The sequence below is a fragment of the Peromyscus leucopus genome, chromosome 9 (assembly GCF_004664715.2).
Source record: "Peromyscus leucopus breed LL Stock chromosome 9, UCI_PerLeu_2.1, whole genome shotgun sequence".
Classification (NCBI taxonomy): Eukaryota; Metazoa; Chordata; class Mammalia; order Rodentia; family Cricetidae; genus Peromyscus; species Peromyscus leucopus.
The window spans coordinates 69,620,841-69,644,830 of record NC_051070.1 but is presented as its reverse complement, the minus strand read 5'-3'; the positions used below and the strand labels follow the sequence as shown (position 1 = coordinate 69,644,830).

The following is a 23,990-nucleotide window of genomic DNA, read 5'->3' as shown; positions in this document are numbered from 1 at the left end:
GTGCATATGGTGGAGAAGACAGGTTTACCTTGAACGTTGAAAGCCCTCCATTTTTTCAAGCCTAGGGAATGTCCTTTGCCAAGTATCTGCTGAGTGTGATTTCCTTGGTCCCCATGTTTTTGCTGGGCCTCAGATCACTGTGTGACTACAGTTCAGGGAACAAGCTAACGTTTGGAAAAGGAACCAGGGTGCTAGTCAAGCCGGGTGAGTGTTTGGACCTGAACCACAGCTCTGCTCCCAAACCTGAAAGAAAAGCCTGGTCATCCATTTTTAAATGAAGTATGATTAGTTTGACCCAAATTAATCTGTATTAAGCTTGGCTTTAAAATGTTCAGTATGTCTCTTATATAAGTGTGGGCAAATGGATAGTTGAATTCAGTGCAGATAAAGGGTATTGCTAGCTTGATGTATCCTGGGATCAGATTTTCTAAAATAAGCCTATCTCACAGTTCCAAGAAGCAGAGAAAGGCAGCAAAGGTGATTCTGTCTGTTAGGAGTGGTTATGTGATTCAAACACTTTCACAATGGCAGGGCAAGGGCCCACATTTCCTGAGGTTCAATATATTGCTGTCTGTAACCAGCTGTAGCCTCTAGAACTATCATTCTGATTTATCTCCTCTGGCTCTCATTTTTCCCAATTATCGTAACTGAAATATTGGTAACCCTTATCTCCTGGCTCACAGGAAGTGTATGAGGATTAAAAAGACAGTGTGCTTTGAAAAGGAGTCAGGCCAGAAGGGGTTTCATTTTATTTATTTTCTTGGGGCGGGGGAGACTTTTTTTATTAGATTGGAAGAGGGAATAAGACAGAAACAATACTTGAGAGGCAAGATGCCAGGATCAATATATGAACGTGCACAACATAATTATTAAGGCATTCAATTAGAAGCCAGACGACAGCAAGCCCAGCCCATCCTTTTGATAACCATGCCTCCATGAGGTCCACTGAGATCTCTAAGCTTTGGTCCATCTGTAACATGGACTTCACGATTCCAGCTCTGCCTAGCCCAGAGGACTCCACGACTGAGCTGACATAATGTTTGTGAAATGTCCTTGGAATGTATGGTTCGGCAGACGATTAGTGATTTTTTAAGTTATATTTTTATGCAAAATTCCATTTGAGGGTGAGCTTAAAAGTTTGATGGACTTTAGCTATGGCTGAGAAAGGCCAGAAATTGGAAATAAGGTGAGTTTTTCCTTTGTGAGGAAAAAAATTATAAGAATTAGTGACCAAAGCCTCTGGAGATCTTCAAAAACCTGCAATCACTTTGTAGAGAAATATGCAGTTAGGAGCATGTACTAAGTGATTCCTTAGTACACTTCCATTTGAAATGGCATGAGAGTTTACTGTTTTTCTTGAATTTAACAAAATATGTGCTTAGTATTGTATTATATCTCAGCCAAGCAAAAGAACCCTGGAAGTTTTTGTACTCAAGCACTGTTTGGTTTTTGTGGTAGAGGAGATCACTGTGGCATCTTCAGGTGTCCAGAAGCTGATATTTGGAAGGGGGACCACGTTAAAGGTGGATCTTAGTAAGTATTTCTATGGAATCTGATTTGGATTTACTGTTGAGACAAGCGTCAAACCTTTTGGACATGTAAGTGGGCTGTTGAATGTCTCCATTCATCCATGTTTCACAGGAAACAGGGTGCTCTCTCTGCCTTCCCCATACTGACTAGAAAAGCAGGCCATAGTTTACACTGTTTGCAAGCATAATAGAGAAGCAGAATGGAAGATACTTCCTGTGCCCAGCAGCCAACCCAATCCTAATCAGAGAAAAAAGCTACTCTGAAATGCCACCTTCTCTTCCACTTGGCACCATCTAATTACTGTAATGCCCTAAATAGCCAAGGTCCCATCTTTCAGTTGCTGAGTGAGCATCCCAGTCTCTCACGCATGTGGCTGTGCATACACGTGTGCACACATTCATACGGAAGCCAGAGGTCAGGGATGTTGTTCCTGGGGGTCATCTACGCTGACCTTTGAGACAAAATCTCTCACTGATTAAGCAAGTCTAGATTGCCAGAGAACCCCAAGAGCCTGCACATTCCTGGTGCTAGATTCCACACGCACACAACTACACCTATCTTTTTTGTGAGTTCTAGGCCTGCAACTCATCAGGTCCTCATGCTCACATGGCAAGCAGTTTATTGACTGAATTATCTCCCTAGCCCATCTGTCCGTTTTTATCTTTTTCTTAGAAAGCAATTTTTGGTGATATTCACATCTAGGACATCAGCAGAAAGAGGCATGAGGTAAACGTCCCTCACTGACACACTGTAATTCGGAGACAGGCTTTGATCTTCCTGCCCTTGGTTTGCTGTCTGTCAATGAAGGTGATGATTAAGTCCTCCTTATCTTCAGAGAGAAATTTTCTGCCTCTCCAGTCTTTAACACATGCCATTAAACACACTGTGGCCTGGTCGCCCTCTCTCCTGTTACCCAGCCTGACTTCAATGCATGCTGTTTCATCACTGGACCTCATAAATCTATGCATTTGTTTATTGTTTCCCACCCCTGGATGTTACCATTGCCCGGGAGAGTGAATAGTTTTTATTGTTTCCTCAGTGTCTAGTGTTAAGTTGCTGTGTGAATTAAGAGCCAACCACCAAACTGCCATCAGCAAGGACAGCGTATGATTTCTGTTGTGTAGAGTTGTATACTCAGTGAGTGTGAATGAGTAAGGAAATGAGGAATTTGCAGAGCCACGTTTCACTGTGCCTACCAAGGAGGTGGAACATTGCTGTTTGGAAAAGGGACCATGGTATCAGTCAGTTCCAGTAAGTACCTGATAGCTACTGATGATAATGCTTGTATTTATCAGATAGCCTATATTACACAGATGACTACATGCCTTCTTATCATCTAAGTAGGATTAGGGTTTAATGAGGAAAGCAACTAAATATTATTAATGGAGGCAGTCCTCCCATCCCATGTCTAACTATGTGTTCATAATTATTTTAATAGCTTACAATGATAAAAAAAATTACTGGAGGAATGTATGCAATTTGCTAAACATTGGCAAAATGAAAGTATATACAGGTGCCAGTTCCTAGGTTACAATGGGAATCAGAAGTGACAGCCTTTGACTAGGAAAAAAAAAAAACTACTTAGTGAAATCTTACAAATCTTTTTAAAAGCAGTCTGCTTCAGAATTGGCTGGAGAATTATCAGCTGGTACCCTCTCGGGCTTTCTGTTACATCTATGGTACCACTGTTATTGAGCCCTGGAAAGAGGCTTTCATGGGTTTAATGCCATGGCTTAGCCTTTATTCCAGTAATCAAAAGGGGGAATCCCCAGCAGAGCTCCCATGAGGGAGGATAGCTGTATGCTGATCACATTAATCTATGATCACAGCAGATTGGGCATTATTGTCAGATAGCACAGGACCATGATTTACAACATATTCATTTTGGGGAGTGGGACAAGACATCACTAAAGAGAAGCCTAATGTGGCAGCTGAGGCCCACTGAATCTGCTGCAGTATTTGTGAGGTACAATGTCAAAAAAGTAATGGTTCATGCAACAAGTGCAGGTTTGCATAGGAAAACTGTTGAAATAAGGGCACAGAACTGGCTGTGAACAAAACAAGTCAGGAAGGATCCCTAGAAATACTAGCTCAGAGAGCTGATCCTAAAGAAAGGGCAGCTTAACTGGACACATCCAGGTCCTCTACATCTGGTTTGACTAGTACCCTGGACCAGTTTTATCTGTAAAAAGGAAGTATTTAATAATGCCTCATGAGTTATTATAAAGGTAAGTTAATGTATGTAAAAATGTTTCATAGATTCTGAAGTGCTACCCACATATAAAATATGTGTCTGTAGAACAAAAAAAAAAAAAAATTAAAAGCTGGGTCAGGCAGTAGAACTCTTTTAAGATGAAGAGACCATATACGTTCTTAGTAAAGAGGCTGTTTTCATGTGGATCTGTCGCCGTGGGCACTGGTTAAAAACACTCTCTCTTTCATGGAAGCGTAGTGAGTTGAAAGCTACCCGGATGCAAATGGCAAGGCAAAGGAACCATTTTGTAAAGACCTCCCTGACAGTGTGAATTCTGGGACTCACCAGAGTTTTGGAACTGGGACAAAACTCCAAGTCATCCCAAGTGAGTCCAGTGTCTGGATCGTTCCTTCTCCCTCGTTTTGTCCTCTCTGAGATGGTAGCGTTTGGAGCACATAATGGGATGCAATAGACCTTCTCTTTCTTGGTCATTTTTGGGAGATTTGAGCAAAGACGTTTATAGAATCCCTCATGCATCCCTTAACATTTAATAGTGTTGTTCCGCCCACGTCCTTTTCTAAGAGGAAAGAAAGCTAAGAGTTGCCTGTGGGCCAAATGTTGAACAGCAGCTTCACAAAGCTAAAGCAGAGAACTGGTGTTTGTTTGTTTTTAACAAGTGTGAAGCATCATGTTATATAATCAGGGGTCACTTGACTTTGAAGGCAGAATGTGACTTGAGTAAGCCCCTAGCTTGCAGGCTAAGTTGACTGGGGTGGAGGAGCCTTTACTTACAGTGATCCGGACGCTACTTCGTGAAGTTGAAAATTGATTGACGTCAAAGTTAGAGAGACACTGTGGCAATAATCTAAAACCAACTGTTGTGGAGATGAGAGGAGAGCTAGAGACATCTGTTAGATAAATAGAGTTGAAAATTGGGAGTTTGGAGGCAATAGATCCAGAGACATGGGCAGAGAGCAACTTTGTTGTTAAACTGGGTACCACAAACACCCTAGGTTTGAGTTAAATGACCTGTGTGCTTTGTGGGGTGAAAAAGAAAGCCAAGATACAGCCTGTTTGTAGATGAAAAGCTACGGGTGTGAGTCTGGGTGTGTGTGCTCCTGGGTGTTTTTGACGGGCTAAGAAGCACTGTGGAAAGAGTGGAGGCTATGAACTGACCTTTGGGAGTGGAACTAGATTGCTGGTCAACCCTGGTAAGTGGCGTAGGAAAGGAATAATGGGAAGGCTGAGGGTAAAATGCCTTTATGTTCCAAAGAATGCCTCTATAATGAAGGACAAACTGGGGGGGAGGGGTGGCTTTGAGTCACTGTTGCTAGGATCCCACTAGTTCTAGCAAAAAGCAGTGTGTGTGTGTGTGTGTGTGTGTGTGTGTGTGTGTGTGTGTGTGTGCAAAACCCCATACTAGAAGGAATGATAAAGAGGAATCTTCTGAGATTTGAGTCTCTAAATATCTAAAAATCTCTGCTAAAATATCATGTAGATGCAAATATTTGAATGTTTATTAGTGGTGCTGGTAGTGTAGCCTGCTTAGCCTTAGGTCACCCTCCCCTCATTTATTAAACAGGATAATAATGTCCAAGGTCACAGTCCTAGTGAGGTGATGTAATGTGTGGAGATTGTTAAGCCTCTTGGCATATCATACATTCTCCATAAATGATGAACTTTCTTTCTCCTTCCAAACTATATCATGAGTTGAAAAGCCCTACACTGCGGGCCATTTTTGTGTAGGGGTTTGCTACGGTGTGAATACAGGATACGGCAAACTCACTTTTGGAAAGGGCACCATGCTTCTAGTCTCTCCAGGTAAATGCTGCTCACATCTTTGCTTTGTGTCCTTTTGTCTGAGCTAAGGTCTCCGCACATTCCTGCTGTGTCTCATGGACCGAAGCATCCTTGTTCTATCGGTTGACAATGTGTGGATTGAAGGCTATACCTTCCTGGGCTCTTCGTTTGAACACGAAAGTAAGAGATGAGCTATAAGTAATAGGAGAGCTAAGTCACTAGAATAGGATGGAGTGCAGACTAAGGCCCTAGATAACCAGGTAGTTTCTCCAGAAATAACCTAGCTTCCTGTGAAAAGCCAGAACTGTGTGCTCCTTCCCTAGGAACATCCTTTGTAGTTCTCTTGCCTTCTGTATGGCAGATTTAGCTGTACAGTCTTAGTCTGTAACATGTAGAGCTATCGAAACTCATCACTAAGAATATTCACTGTTAAAAGTGAAAGATCATGAAAGCAAAGGTTCTTCACATTCCTTGCAATATCTAATACGATTCTTTTACAAATTTGACAAATATTTGCTTAATTGAAATTGAGCAGCCAGAGACATCAGAATTTCCAGGCCAAAGGGAAGGAGGGGAAATGAATCAAACAGCACAGGGCATTCAAGGATGTAGAGAAAGAGGGAAATATTAGACTGAGAATCAAAAAGATCCACACTCTATTCTCTGCTACCAAGCAGAAATGTAGCTTACAGCAGTCTTCTTGCCTTGGAGAATCTCTCTCTCTCTCTCTCTCTCTCTCTCTCTCTCTCTCTCTCTCTCTCTGGAACTGGGACTTGGACTCGAATAGCCTTTCTTGTCCCTTTCCACCAACACTCTAAATTGCTCCATTTGAGGTTGTGAAGTGAGAACTTTTTCTTCCTATGATGCCAAACCTGAGATTTATGTTAAATCTCAAGGGTTTTCCACATCATTGGTGTAAGTGAAGAGAGAGGTGACAGAAAACTGTTTACTGTGAGGCCTCAGACACTGTGGGAGCTGGGGAGGAGCAAACACCCTGACCTTCGGAAGGGGAACCCAGCTAAGAGTGGACCTGAGTAAGTGTGGGCTGCTGTACTAACTACAGAGTGTTCAGTGAATACACAGGACAGTGAACGATGACAAGATGTGATTTTGTCAGTGTATCTTATTTTTAATTAGTTATAATCAAGTTCTAAAGAATTAAGATTACAATCTCTGCATAGTATTTAAGACTGATTTGAGCATATTTTCTCTGAGGTGGAATTCAACGTTCCATTAAGGCTTTTCCCAAGAATCGAGGCTGACAGAAGCTCTCCCTAACATTAGAGTTTTCACCTGAGGATTTTGCTAAGTGGAGTTGAATGGAAGAGCAGAAAATGACATGACCACTATCTAATAGACCGTTTATTAATTTATCTAATAGACCACTGCCATTGAGGAGGCTCGAGGTCCTTTCGCCTATGCCCCAAATAAGCCAAGCCAAATTCACTCCAGAGACTAAGTGCCCCATTACACAAACCAGTGTCCTCAAAGAGTCAGTGAGGTCCACACTAAGGACCCCAGGGATGCCAGTTTTAGACAAGAAGCTAAATTTGATTTGGCATCAACTTACTGTGTAATACTGAACAGATCATCACCCCTCCTTGAGCCTCAGACACTCCCAGTAGAAGGGGAGTGTAGACATCTGTGGTTCAGAAGCCCCTGCCTTTGTGAACCTAGAGCTCATCTAATTCAAGAGTGTGGATTTGGGAATGTTTCAGAGGCAAATTCTGAGGGGGAGATATTATATAACCTTAATGAACAGCCTTGCTAATGAATAATCTAACTCAGCATATTAGTAATAATAACTGGCCCATAAGATGCCTCAGCAGGTAAAATACTTCATACATAAGCCTGATGGTGAGGATTCAATCCCCAGAACACATACACACACACACACACACACACACACACACACAACACCACCACCACCACCACCACCACCACCACCACCATCACCATCATCATCATCACCAAGAGAAAAGAAAAGATAACTGTGGTTTCAGTGCCTGTGATGTGTGGGTATAGTGTTAGATACAGCAGTATTGAGTATAGAGCTCTCTAAGGTAAGGGACAGTATTCTTATTCTCTATCTTATGGGGGTGGGGAAATGAGGCTAAGAGGAGTGATGGCCCCAAATTCAAACCTGATCAACCTGCCTGATCTCAAAGCCCTGGTCTTTCTACTTCATGTTGTCACAGGCTCTGCCATGGGTCACTTACAAATGAGAGATAATGCCAATCACAGAGAGGAAGTTTAGCTTTTCCATCCTTGGATGGTGCCCTAAGTTAAGATGTCTTAACTCAGAAAGTCTTGAGCTGGATGCCCCCATTCTAAAGGATTCTCTTCTCCTTTCCGTGACACAACAGAGCATTGCGGTGTTCAGATCGTTTACTTAGGTGGGGAGAGGGGAGAAGGAAATGGCAGACTCTCCTCCTGCTGACCCCCTCCCCTCCCCACTGTTCTTGTGTCTTCCCAGGCAGAGCAGCTATGGGTGAGCTGTCTGCAAGTGCCTGGCTGTTTGTGAGTTATAGGATAATGCACTTGGGATATTCCTAGATCATAGACCACTTAGCTGTTATTTTGGAAATTATCTGATTCAGAACTTATTTTCCTTCCTAAAAGGCAGGTCAGACACAGAAGGGTTGCTTTAATCATCCAATATCATAAAAAAAATCAATGCAAGCTAGCCTGGTTCTGGGGCCATATTCTGTGACCACTGTTGAATGAATGACCGTCTTGTAGGTTGAGTGCAAGATTCATTCATGAACAGAAAACGTACAAAGCATTTTATTAAAGACTGATCGTGGGTTTCCCAGGCCTGTCTGTGCCCAGCTGTGTTGTGAAAGTGGCAAGTGAGGGAAATAGACCAATTTGTCACAGGACAAATCACTGTGAGCAGTACAGGCTTCAAACTTATCTTCGGGACGGGAACAAGACTGCTGGTTGATCCAAGTGAGTTCAATGAGTAACTCCATTTATATTACAGAAGGAAGGACATCTGTTTTCACTCATTTCTTTCTTTGTCTTTTGAGGGGAGATAAGGAGTTACCCTTGGCTTTGTGTGGTGTTTAAATAAGAAAATGAGTAGACAATAGTCTTATATTACATATAGTATCCATGAGTATCATACCTGGAAACAGCATATAATAAATAGGGCATGGCAATAGAGAAAATTGCCATAAGTCTTATCTAGAAAGGAAACTCTAATTGTATGAATGGCTTTTCAGGCCGAATACTAGTGAGAGTTTTTATGAAGCCTGCTGTATACCAAACAGATCTCCTATTGGGTTCTGCCTTATTTCTTTTCATCTTCCAATAGCCTTAGGAAAATGAAGGTTAAAATGATATGCCCCACGCCGCTTTGGTGTGTGTACACAGACCCTGGAACACTTAGTAACAAACCTGAGTGTGCCCTTGGAATCCCAGGCCTGGCTGCAGGTGCCACCTTGTATGGATCTCTGCCACAGAGAGCCCTGGTGAGTGGTGGAAAGTACCACTCGCTTTGCTTTTTTAAATTTGCAGCTGTTGTACCGGTGTGTAAGTGATCCTTGTTGTGACTGTCTTGTTTCTGATCACAGCAATGCTATTGACTGAGAGTAGATGTATATTATTCTTTTGACCCTTTAAAAGGAATCACTGTCGAGGTACTGCCGGGGGTGGCATTTGTTTCCATCAAGAGATTTCTTATTTGCTCATACGGCTCCCATCTCTCTGCTCAAAATCAACATGGAACTCAGTGCTTTGGTGTACACTGTCTCCTTATTATCTCTCAGAAATGCTTTCTTGGTTTTTCCCTTGCCTAAGCACTTAGATTTTGCAGTTCAGAGTGTACCTAGCTTTTAACTTCTTCCCAAACTGGCCTCTTTGCCCCAATAACAATGTTCCATAAATGCCAGTTCAACTTAGTAAATGATTATTGAGTGTCACCAACAAGCCAGGGACCACGGTTGATTTCAAAACAAAGAAGAAAACTAAGATGTGATCTCTGATCTCAGGAACTTCGGTCTTGGGGTGTGGTGGCACATACCTTTGATCTCAATGCTTGAGGAGGCTGAGGCAGGCTGAGCTCTCTGAGTTCAAGGCCGATTTTTCTATATAATGAGTTCTAGGCTATCCAGAGCTCCATAGTGACACTCTGTCTCAAAAAATAAGTAAATAAAAATAAGTAAAAGAGAAAACCCTCAATCGTACTAGCGAATCGGGGTGGAGGTGGGCAGGGATAGCAGTGGACACTTTGAACACCTTGGCAGGAGACAGACAATTGCATCCACAGTTCTGAGGATGGAATCAAGTCTGTTCTGTACTGAGATGTCTGACTTTGGGAGGACAAAAAAAGCCTGTCAGCAATCAATGTCCTAGAGTGAGGTGAGGACAGAGACAGGAATGAGTCAAGTGTGAGTCACCCATGGCTTCCGCTCAGGCCCAGAGAGAGCATGGCAGCTCTGAATCATGCCCTGGCGTGTTCTTAGCATGTGCCCCAGTTCAGCAAGCTGGATGTACTCTTGGTTCTGCTCTTCCTGGCAAAATGAAAAGTAATGTTTGCATCTATCCACAAGAAAGCAGGACCTTCCCCACAAGAGGAGCCGATAAAAGTGAGAAAATGGCTGCCTACTCCCACGGGTCCTTAGAAACTCTCACACCCTGCAGGCCCACAGAGGAAGCAAAGTGTTTTATAAAGACTCTTTTTTTCCCAGATGGTGGTTGTGATGAGGGAAATGGAGGCCGTGGGTAGCAACTGAGGGCTGGCGCTGTTTGCTCTCATTATGAGGGCTCCTTTGGGTCTTCCTAACAGCCACTGCAGGAAATACCTAAAGATCACCTGTTGCTGGGTCTCTGCTGCAGAGTCACTGTGAAGGAAGGGTGTGTGTCCTCCATGAGAGGGCAGAGCCCAGACTTGGCTGTTTTTGTGAAGCCCTTTCTCAGAGTGGGCCTACGGAACCAGCAGGTTAACTTTGGGGAAGGGAACCCACGTGGTGGTGACACCAAGTAAGTGGCGGCGAGTGGCCCTTTGCTACAGCGCCCCTCATCTCTCCTTACCATTGTGCTGGCCAACTCCTTCTCCTGACTCTGGGGCAGTGGAGTGCGCACACCATCATCTGTGACATATCACTCACAAACAAGGTTCTAGATGGCCCTAAGCTTCACCTAGCCCTGCTTTCCCCTACCCTCTCTATCCGGCAGCTCCCATCTTCTTTATAAAGCTTCCCCCCACCGTTCCTTGCTTGGTTTCACAGTGAACAGTTGATCACAGAAATTAGGGCTTGACAGGATCTCGGGGACAGCTTGCTGCTGTGGCTGAGACAGCTTGGGGTCCTGGTCAGTGCAGGGTACTGTGAAGCCCAGGCCCTTCCTCTCACCCTGAGCTCAGTGGAGCCACACAGCTCTTCACTAACAACTCTCAACCTCAGCAGGAGGTCAGTAGGGAGGCAGCAGCATGCCAGGGCCAAAGATGGCTGGAGTGGCCACCTCAGTTTCGGACGGCAGCCTAGGCTGTGGCTTCGGTGAGCTTTCCGGTCTCTGAAGTAGGCAGCGTGAGCTCTGTTTCCTCGTGTCTTTCAAAAGTGGCAACTTTCTTCTCTGCTGATGTAGGATTTCATAGACCCAAGGGCCTGTTTGGATCAAGGTCACTGGAAATAAAGAAAAACCAGATGGCCTTGGGTGCCTACCTCCAGGCTGAAAAGAGGATGGGATAAAAGCCCAAGTCACATGAAGGGCCTTAATCTGGCCTGGAGTCAGCTCAGACGAGGTTTTGCGGGAATCAACCGCCTGGGGCGCACATGGTGGGAAGGCTAGAAATGGAAAACATCAGAGCAGAGGGAAGAGACTCTGCCTCAAGTTTAGGGGTGCTTCAGCACAAGTGCTCTAACACCCCCTGGGGTCTCCGTCTCAGAACACTTTCAGAAGCCCCTGGTATCTGGAAAAATAGAAATGGAATCAGACCAGACTGTGTGCCCCACAGACGAGGTGGTTGATAGTGGTGGTATTAGGGTATTCCTTCTGTGCTCACGAGAGAGTGGTAGGTTTTCAGTGTAACCGGGTTGTAGGATGAGGAACTCTCCAATACCCATTCTTGGTACCCATTCATCCCACGAGGCACCAGGACTCAGGGCTCTCTGACAAACCTAGAAGTGTGCCCAGTGTTTCCCTGGATAGCTGCCCCAGCACAACAGACCCAATAGCAAAGGGAGGTCCCAGGAGATGGGTTTCATCAAAGGCTTTCCTCACTGTGTGCCTCGGGAGGAAACTACCGGCTTACGTTTGGGAGAGGGACCAGCCTCCGTGTCCATCTGTGTGAGTACTGCAGAAAGGGTCCTTGGGGAATCGTTGGGAACAGACTGAGTCAGGGAAGGACGTCCTACGGAAGAGAGTGGAGTGGTCTGCACTCATTAGCGGAGTCCTTTACTGAGTCGGAGTAACTGCCGGCATGTCGGGTCTAATGAGGCCGGGCTGAATAATGGATAAGGGTTCTGCTTCAAAGGACAAATATCCAAATTTAGAGGAGAGATTTTCCTCTTGTCAGGTTTCCGAAGACCTTTTCTTCTTGGCAAGCACAGAGTCTACCTTACTGCCTCCTCTGTGTCTGAGATGACATCTTTTCTCAGCCTGGCTGCTAAGGAATCCTGGACAAAAATGGGTCTCCTTTGGCTATAAGAAACCTCACCCCTTTCTCCATGTAAAGCATGAAGGGAGTTATAATAATGTGTTATTATTAGCTCTGCTTACAACATGCCTGGCATGCCAGTGAGTGGGCTATGTCCTTCTTAGAGCTGTGCACTCATCCATACTAGTGATAGGTAATTGATATTAGACCCATTTTATAGATATGGAAACAAAGAATTGGGGTAAGCAAGTGGCCCAAAATCACAGGGCTCAGAAAAACATAACTAAGGTTGAGTTAAATCTACTTGACTATTAATTTATTATTATTTATTATTAATCATACCACTGCCCAGCTGCCACCATCCCACCTGTACTGTGTGAAGGAAGACCTGGTACCTCAAAGGCCACCTGGGTATAAATTTTTCCTTCCCCAGGAGGTTTAGTCCAACCTTTGTACATCTTAGTCCTCTGGCCATAATAGCCATGGCATAGCGACTCGGCATTTCTGGAGGCATAAGTAGAGTCATACTTGTATTAGCAAGATGCAGGTACGTAAAAGAAGGAAACAGAAACATTAGGAGACAAGACTGTTCATTGAGTATTAACCTACAAAGAAAGAGGAATTAATATTAAAACCATGAAGCGGGCCACATAAAAGTTTTGTTCCCTAAGAGGCTCTAAGTGGTCATGGGCAACTACCCAGTGGGAGGGCAGGTATTTGTACTGGGCTGTACCAGGGTGGGGGCACAGGTAGCAGGCCAGCTCACTTGGGGGAGTGGAACAAGACTCCAAGTTTATCCAAGTAAGTGCCTGGCCTTAGGAAATCCTTCTGCTTTCTTAGATGATGAACCAGTGGTTCCTGAACTCATTTTGTGTGTTTCCTCATAAGATTTGGTTGATTTGGATTCTAGATTCCCGGCCATTGCTTAATGATGTATTTTCTAAGATAGTTGCCAAGGGGAATTAACCTTTCCATCATTACAGGGATAGACTCTTTTGAGGTTTCTAGATCTTTATCAGAGAGGAAACTGTGACTAAGTGTACCAAAAGATTTATTTTTACTTTTGTTATCATTTAGTTTCATAAAAGATGATGGATTAAACTCCCCAAAGATAGTGAACTTTGGACACACTCCTCAGAAACTCCATACTCAGCTGAGAGATGAGGAGGAACATAAGGCCTACATAATGCCAAAAACAATACAAAATTTGGAAAATTAGACCCTACAGAAGTTAAATAGACATAACAAAAGAATATAAACACCAGGATGGCATTGGAAAGAGACTATTTGGAGGGTTGACCCAGGCGACAGCCATTTATTGAACAACTCTAGTGTGGCAACCATTATGTTAGGTGAGAGGGAGGGAGGGAGGGAGGGAGGGAGGGAAGACGAGGAACTGCAGGGTCTCTACCTCCAGGACCTCAAGTTTAAACAGACAGTTACGGTCCAGGGTTACCCAGATTCTAGGGAGGCCCAAACAGGTTGCAATGACTACAAAGGAAGGCATAGCCAACCTCTTATCCAGAGTGCCTGTGTTTCCATTCATCCTCCTGCCATAATCTCGCTGAGGACAGAGTTTTGCTCTTTCACCCTCACACTGCTATACCTCAGCACAATGCCTGGGATGCAGGCGTCACCAAACAAATGACTATTAAGAGTGGGGAATGCCTCCTGGGCCAACAGGGTGATTCAGTGGGCTGGGGTGCTTACCCCTGATTCTGTGACTTGAGTTCAATCCCTGGACCCCACATGGTAGAAAATGAGAGGTGACCTCTGGAAGTAAATGTCCTTTGACCTTCACATGTGTCCCAATGGCGCGCGCACGCGCACGCGCACACGCACACACACACACACACACACACACACACACACACACACAAACACACAAAACTTTTCAAAAGTGCCTGCTAGATGGAGAGAAAATCACTGTTTAAAACATGCTGGCTTTGGCATTAGTAAGAATTCTCCAACAGAGAAAATTGTTTGGCCTTTAAAACAGGGAGATTATAGAGCTCACCCACATGGAATATAGCGCAGCAGAGAGTTGAAATTTAGAATGCCCAAGAGGCCAGATTCCCTATGCTGATGGGGGAGCTCCCCATCTCTCCAGGGAAGGCTCTTCCTCCTCCTGTGTGTGTTTGCTCTCATGCTTTATCAAGGGCCTCTTCCCTGCCAAGGGTCAGTTTTCCGAGGTTAGAAAGCCCACCGTCTTTCTGGAGAGCCAGAGTTTAGAGGCAAAAGGATAAAAATGTCTGTAATGAGAGCGCAGGACAGATGGGTTTTAGCAGAGAAAAAAGGAAGAGATGGGATGATAAAGATGGGATGTCTGTGTGTCCATCTGAGGGACCACAGAGGAAAGAAGTACTCGGAGGAAATGCTCCCCCTGGGATTAGACTCATCTTTGAAATGTGCAGGAAACGGTGGGAGGAAGCTCGAGAACGTATGTTTGGAAAAGCCTTTCAAGCCGACATTGTTCCTGGCAGGTAAACCTGTTGGGAAGGTGCCATCCTGTCTGTGTGTGCAGATCCCCGAGGCTGGGTCTGCTGGGGAGGGCACAAGCGGATGCAGCTCAGCTGCCTAGGTGCAATTGTGGAAAGGAAATGAAGCTGTTTCGTAATGATTAGAAAGAAACAATTAGCACCAGCGAGGCCCCTAATTGTGGCCGCAGGAGTGAATAGGAGAACAAGCGGATTCAGAGCAGAGAGAACCTGACGGGGGAAATTAGACTAGCATTTAGAATGGAAGTTTAATGTCCTATAGCTAGAGAAGGCACACCCAAAGTCCGAAATAAACACACACACACACACACACACACACACACACACACACACGAGATATTAATGAATAGTAACATTAACCTTAAAAAGTAAGCTTGAGAAGCACTGGCTTCCTTTATTGTAAGAACACACAGACTTTAAAATGCTGGTGTGCATTATCAGTCTTCAGAACTGGAGTGCATTACACACTTTCTATACTTCCTGGGCTTCGGATTCTTTTTTTCACATTTAGAAGGACGGAGGCTCTGTGGCATCCTCACTGAGAGCTCGGGCTTGTCCACACTGTTCTCAGACTTTAGGGTTTGTACCCCATATGGCCAGTCCTTATCGTGGAACTCCCCAAGAAGAGGCAGAGCTTCCTCCTGGCTTCCCCACTGGGCAGTGCCCTTGTGGATCTGTTGGGATGACTGTCCTCTGTGCGCATGCTCAGGAATGACAGACATCTCTTAGGGAGGGCCCTCCTACACCCAATCCTGCCTTGCCAATGTTTTCCACGTGTTACCAGTGCCATCTTCCCTCAAGATGCATTTCCTACCAGGCACGATGACACATATCCGCAGTCCCAGCACTCAAGAAATTGAGGCAGGAGGTTCATGAGTTCAAGGCCAGCCTTGGCCTATAGAGCAAGGCCCTGTCAGAAAAGAAAACAATGTGTGCTTTAAAAACCATGTTGCAACTAATCCATGGCTCCTCACATTCTTCCAAGTTGCCTCTTACATCTTCAGTTGTCTCTTACATTCAGAAGTCCGAATGGGTACCTACCTTTCAGGAAAGCCTCGCTGGCTCCAGGGTGGCTGACAGAAAGGTCTATGAGACTATTCCTGAGGGGAATTCTCAGTGGTGAGACTTCTCTTTCATCAAAGGAAGGCTGACTTGAGGGAGACTGGTAAACTGAGGCAGGAGGCAAGTGCCCCATCCAGGCTGGTCCAGCCCAGGTTAGAGTTCTTGTAAAGCATCCTTCTACTGTGTGTTATCCGGTGGCTTCAATAAGCTGACCTTTGGATCAGGTACCAGACTGGCTGTGCGCCCACGTGAGTATGCCCGTGCCAACGACCAGAGTAAGAAGGTCTGATGACCTGTTGGTGTAATCTCTAGCAAACTTGGGGTGCACAAAACATCATTTCTTATTTCCACAGGCTTGTGTGGTGGCCTAAAGTGTCCCCAGTTCTCATACTGAAGTCAGAGAGGGGCCAAGAGCCAAGTGAATATGAAAATCCGAACAGAATAATTTATAGGGGAAAAAAATGAAAAGAATTGCAGATACTCGGTGCTTTCAAGCGAAGCTGATAAGATCAGCACCAGATAACCTGAACATTCAGAAAATTAGCTAAGTGCCCTTGGGGAGGAAGAGAGGGTTAATGGCAAACACAAATTCTCTTTTATTGCTGCAGGTAGTTAAACTCCTGGGTTAGCTAATGAGTGTGGTAACAGGATGGCAGTTCACAGAGGCTTTTCTCAGAACTGAGTTGAGTCCCAGAACCCTCGCCCAAGGGTGAAAATGACTGAGCCCTGTGAACGGCCAGTGTACCGCATGCTAGAATAAGGATAGAGCAGAAGGTGGGCAAGGAGGATGACGGAGCTGGGGTAAACTGGCCGCACCTTCACCAGTTGTATCCAACAGTTTCCACTTTCGGCAACGAACTGATAACACCACATCGGAATGTGAGATGCTGCCTGCACATAACAAGAAACCCTTCACTGGGAGAGTGTCTAATACATCCTTGGTACTATTATCACGGCCTTGCCATACTAAATTTTTACTATTGTAAAAAGAGAGAGCAACAGCTTCCTTGGTAAAAAAGAAACTGTAAGAAGCCAAGAACTTCAGGACAGTTGAGGGTAGTGTCCTGAGACCCCAGTGGGCTCTAACAGAGTGGTATCACAAAGGCTTCTTCAGAGACCTTACCTGTAGTGGGAATTCAGCTCTAGCCCCAAACTAATCTTTGGAGCAGGGACCAAACTAAGCAATCCGCCATATATGGAGAATGAGGCAAGGATAGAATGCACAAGTCCTTCCTCTTCCTCTCTGTCCAAGACACGGGTGTTTTCTTCTGCAAGATCTTAAATGATTCTAGAAAGAACCCATCCCATCCAGCACTAAATACTGGGGAAACATTATCCTTACATTGACCCGTTGGCAATCATGAGGTGGGTGATAATCTAGATCCTTCAACTGGAGGATCCAAGGTACCGCTGCTCTGAGCAGGGAGCTTTGATCTCCTGAGTTCTACTAAATTTATGGAAATTACAGTAGAACTGGACAGGAGGAAAGGACTACTCAGAGCAGAGACAGAATTGCAGTACCAGACAGCAGAAGGACTAAGTCTTCAGACTATGACTATCCATGCTGTGGGGGACCAGAGCATCTTCTGTCTATGGACTAGGTAGGTCTCCTGAGCTTCTGTAAAGGCGTTACCTGCAGTGTGAATACTGGAGGACTAGGAGGTAAATTAACATTCGGGAAAGGAACCCGAGTGGCGGTACTATCTGGTGAGTCATCCCAAGTGGTACCATTGGCAACCCTGTAGGTCAGTGTCATTAATCCTTTCCCTGGAGATGGCCATTGTTACTATGGCAGGGTGAGGCTTATTGGGGGTATTATACTAATTGTTTTACAGAGGTCTGCAAAGGGGGAAGGCACCACTATCAATCTTAAATATCTGTGTTTCTCTAGGTCAAACTCATTAAAATATGACTTTACTCATTCAGCAGACACTTTTAAATGTCTTCTAAGTAGCTATCACTCTAGATAATGTTAGGCTGAGAATAAAAAAGCCTAAGATAGATGTCTGACCTGTCCCCAAACAGCATAAAAACTAGCCAAAGCTTGAGAACACTGTGCATTTAGCAACCTAACGAACTATTTCAGTGTCGACAAATGGTCGTGTGGATAAAAAAATCCAGATGGGTTCAAGTCCTGGTAGAAGGTGCCCTAGACAGAGACTCTTTTCTGTGCTGGAAAAGATTTGTTGAGCCTCGACAGATTGATAAGATCTGTACAGGGAGGAGGGAGGCAGAATTAAATTCCAGCAGAGGGAAACAAGAAAAAAGATCTGCTCTTGGAATAAACAAGGCACAAGCCTTTTGGCCTGTGTAGGCAAATCTGATAATAAAAAGGGACTAAAAGAACAAACCAAAAAAGAGATACTAGCCAGACAGTAACTTTTAATCCCAGCACTTAGAAGGCAGAGGCAGGTGGACATCTGTGAGTTGGAGACCAATCTGGTCTACAGAGCGAGATCCAGGACAGCCAGGGCTACACAGAGAAACCCTGTGTAAAAGAAAGAAAAGAAAGTGAAAAGAGAGAGGGGGGAAGGAAGGGAAGGGAAGGGAAGACAGGAAGATAGAAAGACAGACCAGAACCTTCCAGAGAATACAGAAATTGCAAGGCCAGCGACAAGAAAACTGAGAATCCAATTTAGAATGCAGTCTGGTGTGAGGATGAGAGGGATCGGTTCTTTCCGTGGGTGGCCAGGGACTCCCCTCTCTGTCTTCATGGGACTCTGGGGTGAGGTGTCACCCCAGCCTCCGAGGAAGGCAACCACGCATTTCTCTGTAAGGAGGCATTAGGAGGGCTATGCAGATAGATTGTCCATCTTTCCTGAAAAGCCTGTGGTGCTGTTTCCTGACGCTGTCCAAACCTGAATGGGGCCCACATCCATGTCAATAGCTCTCACTTCTGAGTGCTTACTACAGGGCACAGATTTAGTGGCGAGGGCGTTTTCCATCACCGCAGTGCCCCTGGGGACCTGCAGGCTAATACGTTCAGACATGGCCTTCTGTATTCGTTTTGATTGGTGATGACAGGTTAGGATCCAGAACAGCTGAACTTACAGTTGAAAAATTGATCCGGTCCTGCTAAAGTGACCTCTGATGCCATTCAGTGGTAAAATGTGCTTTTCTTATGAGGTAGGAATAGGATGTCTCTCACCACAGGGCTCTGAGAGACAGAACCCCAAAGACCTCCCATTAAAGGTGATTTGTTTCTGATTTTCAGGGGGGGAAGGTAAGGTGGCTGTAGATATCTATGGAGCCGAAGATGAAAGGGGCTAAAAACCAGGAAGCCCCTGTCCGGCAGCCTTCTCTGTCTGAAAGGGGCCAACGCCCCGTGTCCGACCATGGCGCCCACCCAGCTCAGCTGCTCCAAGGGCAGCACCAGGCTCCAGGCAGCTCTGTCTTAACTCAGCATCCTAGAGCTATGCCGGTGCCTGCTGGCTTTGGTTCAGGATCCAGCTGGAAACCTGCATCGCCAAGGCCACCCTGGCTGTCTCAGTAAGCAGAGAGCATCACCCAGATCTGAAAAACTTCCATGCATAGTGAAGCGCTGTGGGAGCGGAGAGCACAGGACAGGGCGTTCTGGTCGCAGCCCTGCTGGAAACTCTTAGGTGGTCTGTTATGTTAAATCCTTCTGGCCAGCCTCCGTGTCCTCCTCTGAAGGGGGAAGGCGGAGGGAAACTTGTCAGCGAGAGTCACATTAAAAACAAAATCCCTCAGAAAAAGTTGAGAATTGTCTCAGCACTGAGGAGAGACCTCCAGTAGCGCCCGCCCCCCCCCCCCCCCCCCCCGCTTCCTGGAATAAGGAAACAGTGTGATTGGTTTGCTCAGTAGTATGTTTTCATGGTGAAACCCTGGCACACTCGTTCAGTGCTGTGTGGTTGATTACGTTCATTTGACTTGGAGAAATATTCATTTCTCAGAACAGCCTGGTTGGAAAAGTGGGTGAAGGAGCATGTCCATTTTATACATGGAAGTTCTTAGACTTCAGCCGCCCATTGACCTAATCAAGGCCATTGGGAGTAAATTACAGAGTCAGGACTTGGATGTGGGTGTTTTGGTTTGTACTCAAAACATTTATCAATGAGAGAAATCACCTGGCGATGTGATAGATTTTTTTCCAACTTAATGTCTAAATAGCACAGGCCTGCATTTCCCTCCAGGGCCCAGCCTACTTGGGGGACAGCACTCTAGAGGGACAGCTTGGTGCCCTGGGCCCTTTTTTCTAAGCTTGTTTGCGTCCTGCCAGAGCAAACTTGTTGACCAGACTTCCTGAGGTTTTGAAGATGCTGTTAAGTCGAAGAATGACAAGCTGGTTTAGTGGCCCCCACCTTTCTGGTTTTCCAGAATGCCAAACAGGACCTCATGGAGAGTGACTACATACCGAGCGCTTGAGATCTTGGCCAGGACACATGACTTGTGCCTGTCCCTAAGCCCCAGTCCATCATGAACAGCTGGTTTCTAAGATGTCACTTCTGGTATAAAGCCTCAGAACAATACCAGCTAACCCAGAGAGCTCGGCCCTTGCCTGTCACTGGGTTCTGAGTTCTGGCCTAGGTTAGGACACAAAAAGTTAAAAAAAAAAAAAAAATCATTCTAACATCTCTAACATCGGTCCTCTTGGCCCACAGACATCCAGGACCCAAAACCAGCAGTGTACGAGCTGAGAGATCCTAAGTCCAAGAACAGCAGCATCTGCCTGTTCACCGACTTCGATTCTGAAGTCAATGTGTCAAAGGACATGGCATCTGAAGTGTTCATCTCTGACAAGACTGTGCTGGACATGAGGTCTATGGATTCCAAGAGCAACGGAGCCATTGCCTGGAGCGACCAAAATGGTTTCAACTGTCAAGATGTCTTCAAGGAGAACGCCTCCTACACCAGCTCAGGTGAGTGCTGCCCAACGCCATCTCCTTGCTTCGGGAGAGGCCCAGCTCATGTCTGTGGTGTCTAAAAGCTGCTTTGGGTCATGTACTCATCAGTTGTCGTCAGAATCCACATCCTGTTTGACTAAGGAGTACTGAGCCCTGTCCCAGCAGGCCACAAATGCCCTGGCCCTCAAGCAGACGAGAGAACATGATACAGGGCATCCATCCATCGGCCCAGCATTGATCTGGATATTCTGACTTCTCACACCTTCCTGTCTTTGTCTGAGCCACTTGCCCTCTCTGAGCTCTCAGGCACAGTTTCCATGCCCTTCCTCCCCTCCCCAGCTGCCTGCCCTGATTTCTCAGTCTGCCAAGAGGGTGAAGGTACAGAGTCTCAGATGCTGAAGTGACGTAAGAAGTCAGAGGAGGAGGCTGCCCTTAGGGAGCACCATTCTAATTAAGGAAGCCCGTCTCTCAGCAGAGGGACATGTAAATTACGTCAGGCCGTAATTAAATATATGCATTAACTTAGAAGTGAGGGAAGAACCACCTCAGAGAAGGGCTCTGAGGAAATGCTACCATGCTACAACTTAAAGGTTAAGAAGGAACCAGCCGTGCCTAGGCCAGAGAGGACCCTGTCAAAGCCCGAGAAAGGAGATTGCTGATAACAAGGAAAGGCTGCAGGAAATGAGTTAGAAGATGTAAATAGGGGCCAGATCATAGGTAGAGGCAAGAGGATCATAAGTTCCAAGTCACCTTCACCTACCCAGCAAGTTCAAGGCCAGCCTGGACTACCTGAGACTCTGTCTCCAAAAACAATTGAATAAAATAAAATATAAGGCTGATTGCTGCATGGAGGGTGGGCTGTAGGTCCAGCAGAAGAAAGAGAATGCAGGAGAGGCACCTGGTAGGGACTCCAGGGGCCAACGCCACTGGGGCTTCAAGGACAGAACCACACACAGAAGAAAAAGCAATGAGGCGCCAGAGCTTAAGGAGGCAGAGCGTCCGAGTCAGTGGGACTAGATACTCAGTAGGAGATAACAAAGGGAAAAAAATGGGATTCAGAACGTCTTGGAATACATGAAAACATACGGCCCTAGTCACAGTGAATATGTCGCACTGCCTTCACTGGTCTCTGGACTGGAACCTGTCCGAGTCCAGGGACTATTTTGACTTTGTGGTCCGTGTCATGCAGCATACACTTTGCACAGCCAGCATTCGCTGAAAGAATGAAAGGGTGCCCAGAAGTTGGGGTGTTGGTCCTGTCGGGACCTTTGCGCCATTGGCTGCCCCTGGGCACTATGTCCCCCCACACCGGGATTCTTTCTCTCCCAAAGAATCCCAGAAAAGTCACATGGTTTAGACGCTAAGAAAATGCCTTTGTTTTTCTTTTTAGACATTCCCTGTGATGCCAAGTTGATAGAGAAAAGCTTTGAAACAGGTAAGAGAAGGAGCTGCCCAATTTCGCATGATGCAGGAGGAAGCAAGGAGCTCCTAATCACCCTTAGTGCACAGGGGAGGAGAAGGGGTGGGTCTGGGGGGCGGGAGCAGCATTTCCAAACCTGGTCCCAGCTGCCCACGCTGTATCCTTCCAGCATGGTTAACTCCATTTCCCATTCTCCGTACTAAGCAAGATGTGCCTCCGGCCTCACTCAGCCAGTGAGGCACTCCCAGGCCTCTGTCATAGAGCCTCTGTGAGGACAGCTAAAGAAAGCAGTTTGTGAGTCCTTCCAGAGCAGCCCTGAACGAACCATGTCACTCTGAGGACACTGTCCCTCTAGAAGCTCCTTTCTAGAAAGGCCTAGAACTCACGTGGCCTCAGGCACGGGTCTTGTCCCAGTGCAACCTCCTAACTGAGCCATCACTACTGTGCTTGCACTGAGTTGAGAAGGCATGTCCTGAGCACCTACCCCAACCCCATGCCAAAGCCTGCAGGGCCTCAGAGTAGTGTATGGCCTAAGTCCTTTGGGTGGTTTTTGTCTTAAAACACAACGCTCTTGCCCTGGAGGAGTACACAAATACCTTTGTGGGGGGGGGGGGGGGGGGGGGGGGGGGGTGCACAAAAGCTAAAAGAAACGGATCGGGGAGTTGAAGTCGCCCACACCCAACCTAACCAGCTCTTGGGAAAGTCCTTGGTGCCTTGCTGTACAGACCTCTCGTGCACACACCCCTAACGGCTATAACCTCTTGGTTTTACAGATATGAACCTAAACTTTCAAAACCTGTCAGTGATGGGACTCCGAATCCTACTCCTGAAAGTGGCCGGATTCAACCTGCTCATGACGCTGCGCCTGTGGTCCAGTTGAGGTGAGAAGTCGTCAAAGCTTGGAGGGGATGGGGGTTCAGGCTGAGACCCAGGTCTGAGAGCAAACCACCTCCCATGGGAATTTGCTTTTAAATAAAGCAAAATGTTTAAATAAAGCCTGGACCCTCGGGCCTTTTCTATTACTTCCTGTTACAAGTTGCTGTTGTGATAGTAGCCTGAAGCGTGGTTAACAGAACACACTCCTTTCGGAATCCTCAGCTTAGCCACGCCTCTCCTCAGATATATGTGGAACAGCTCTGATTACCCTTATTTAGAAATGAAGGCAGTGGGGCCAGGTCACATCACGAGCCACGTAGCCAGTGAGGAGAGGAGGAGAGAAAGTCCAACTCTGATGCACACGGACCACGCGCCTCTGGCCCCGCCTCTCAGAGCGGAACCCCTTTCTGGGTTCTTGCTCCCATCAAGGTCTCTCAGCTCGAGGCTGGAAGACACTACATTGCTTACCCCTGAGCCTGGCTCCAGTCATCCTGCTTACACCCTGACAAGGCCCCCGTCACCTGACACAGCCCCAAATAAAGTCATCCCCATTGCATCCCTGAGTCCTCGCGGTCCATACCAAGCCTGACCTCTGCTCTTCCTCACTCCAGGTCGGCAAGACGGAAAGAGGCTGAACTCCCAAGCCCCTTCCTCTTCATCACCCCTCCTCGCCCTCTTCAAGCAAAAAGGAGCCCTCCCACCCCATAAAGAAGGCTCTCGGTCTGACTGGCTCACAACCCCGCCACCGCCACCGACAGGATCTCCTGACTTTGTGATGGAGCTTGCTGAACAGCTGCTAATTGCTACTGTACCTACTGCTGCTGGCCATTCACAGGAAAGGCGGGGGCTGCGATTTCTTCTGGATATGAAGACCCCCCCACTTCCCCACCCTCCACCACCCCTCCCCATCCCATGACAGATCCCCAGTAGAAGCTCCTGGAGAATGTTGTAAAGAACATGTTTTTGTTTTTTGTTTTAAAGCATCCATAAAGACCTCCACATTACCCTTTCCTCAAGGTGTAGAAAAGATGACCTCATTGTCTAGACCTTCCCTGCTACCGTGTGTGTGTATCTGAGCCACATTGTATATCGTTCTGCTGCCCGTGACTTCATTAAAGATGACTCAGAAAAGCAGAAACTGTGA

At 46.2% G+C, this 23,990-nt stretch overlaps 1 gene segment (V, D, J or C); it reads left to right on the top strand.

Annotated features, from left to right (window-relative positions):
- Nucleotides 1-17,118: 17,118 nt before the first annotated feature.
- On the top strand, nt 17,119-23,990 carry LOC114708736. The segment is given in 5 exon segments: nt 17,119-17,286; nt 20,308-20,565; nt 21,941-21,985; nt 22,744-22,851; nt 23,458-23,990. Coding segments are annotated over 4 exon segments (450 nt in total).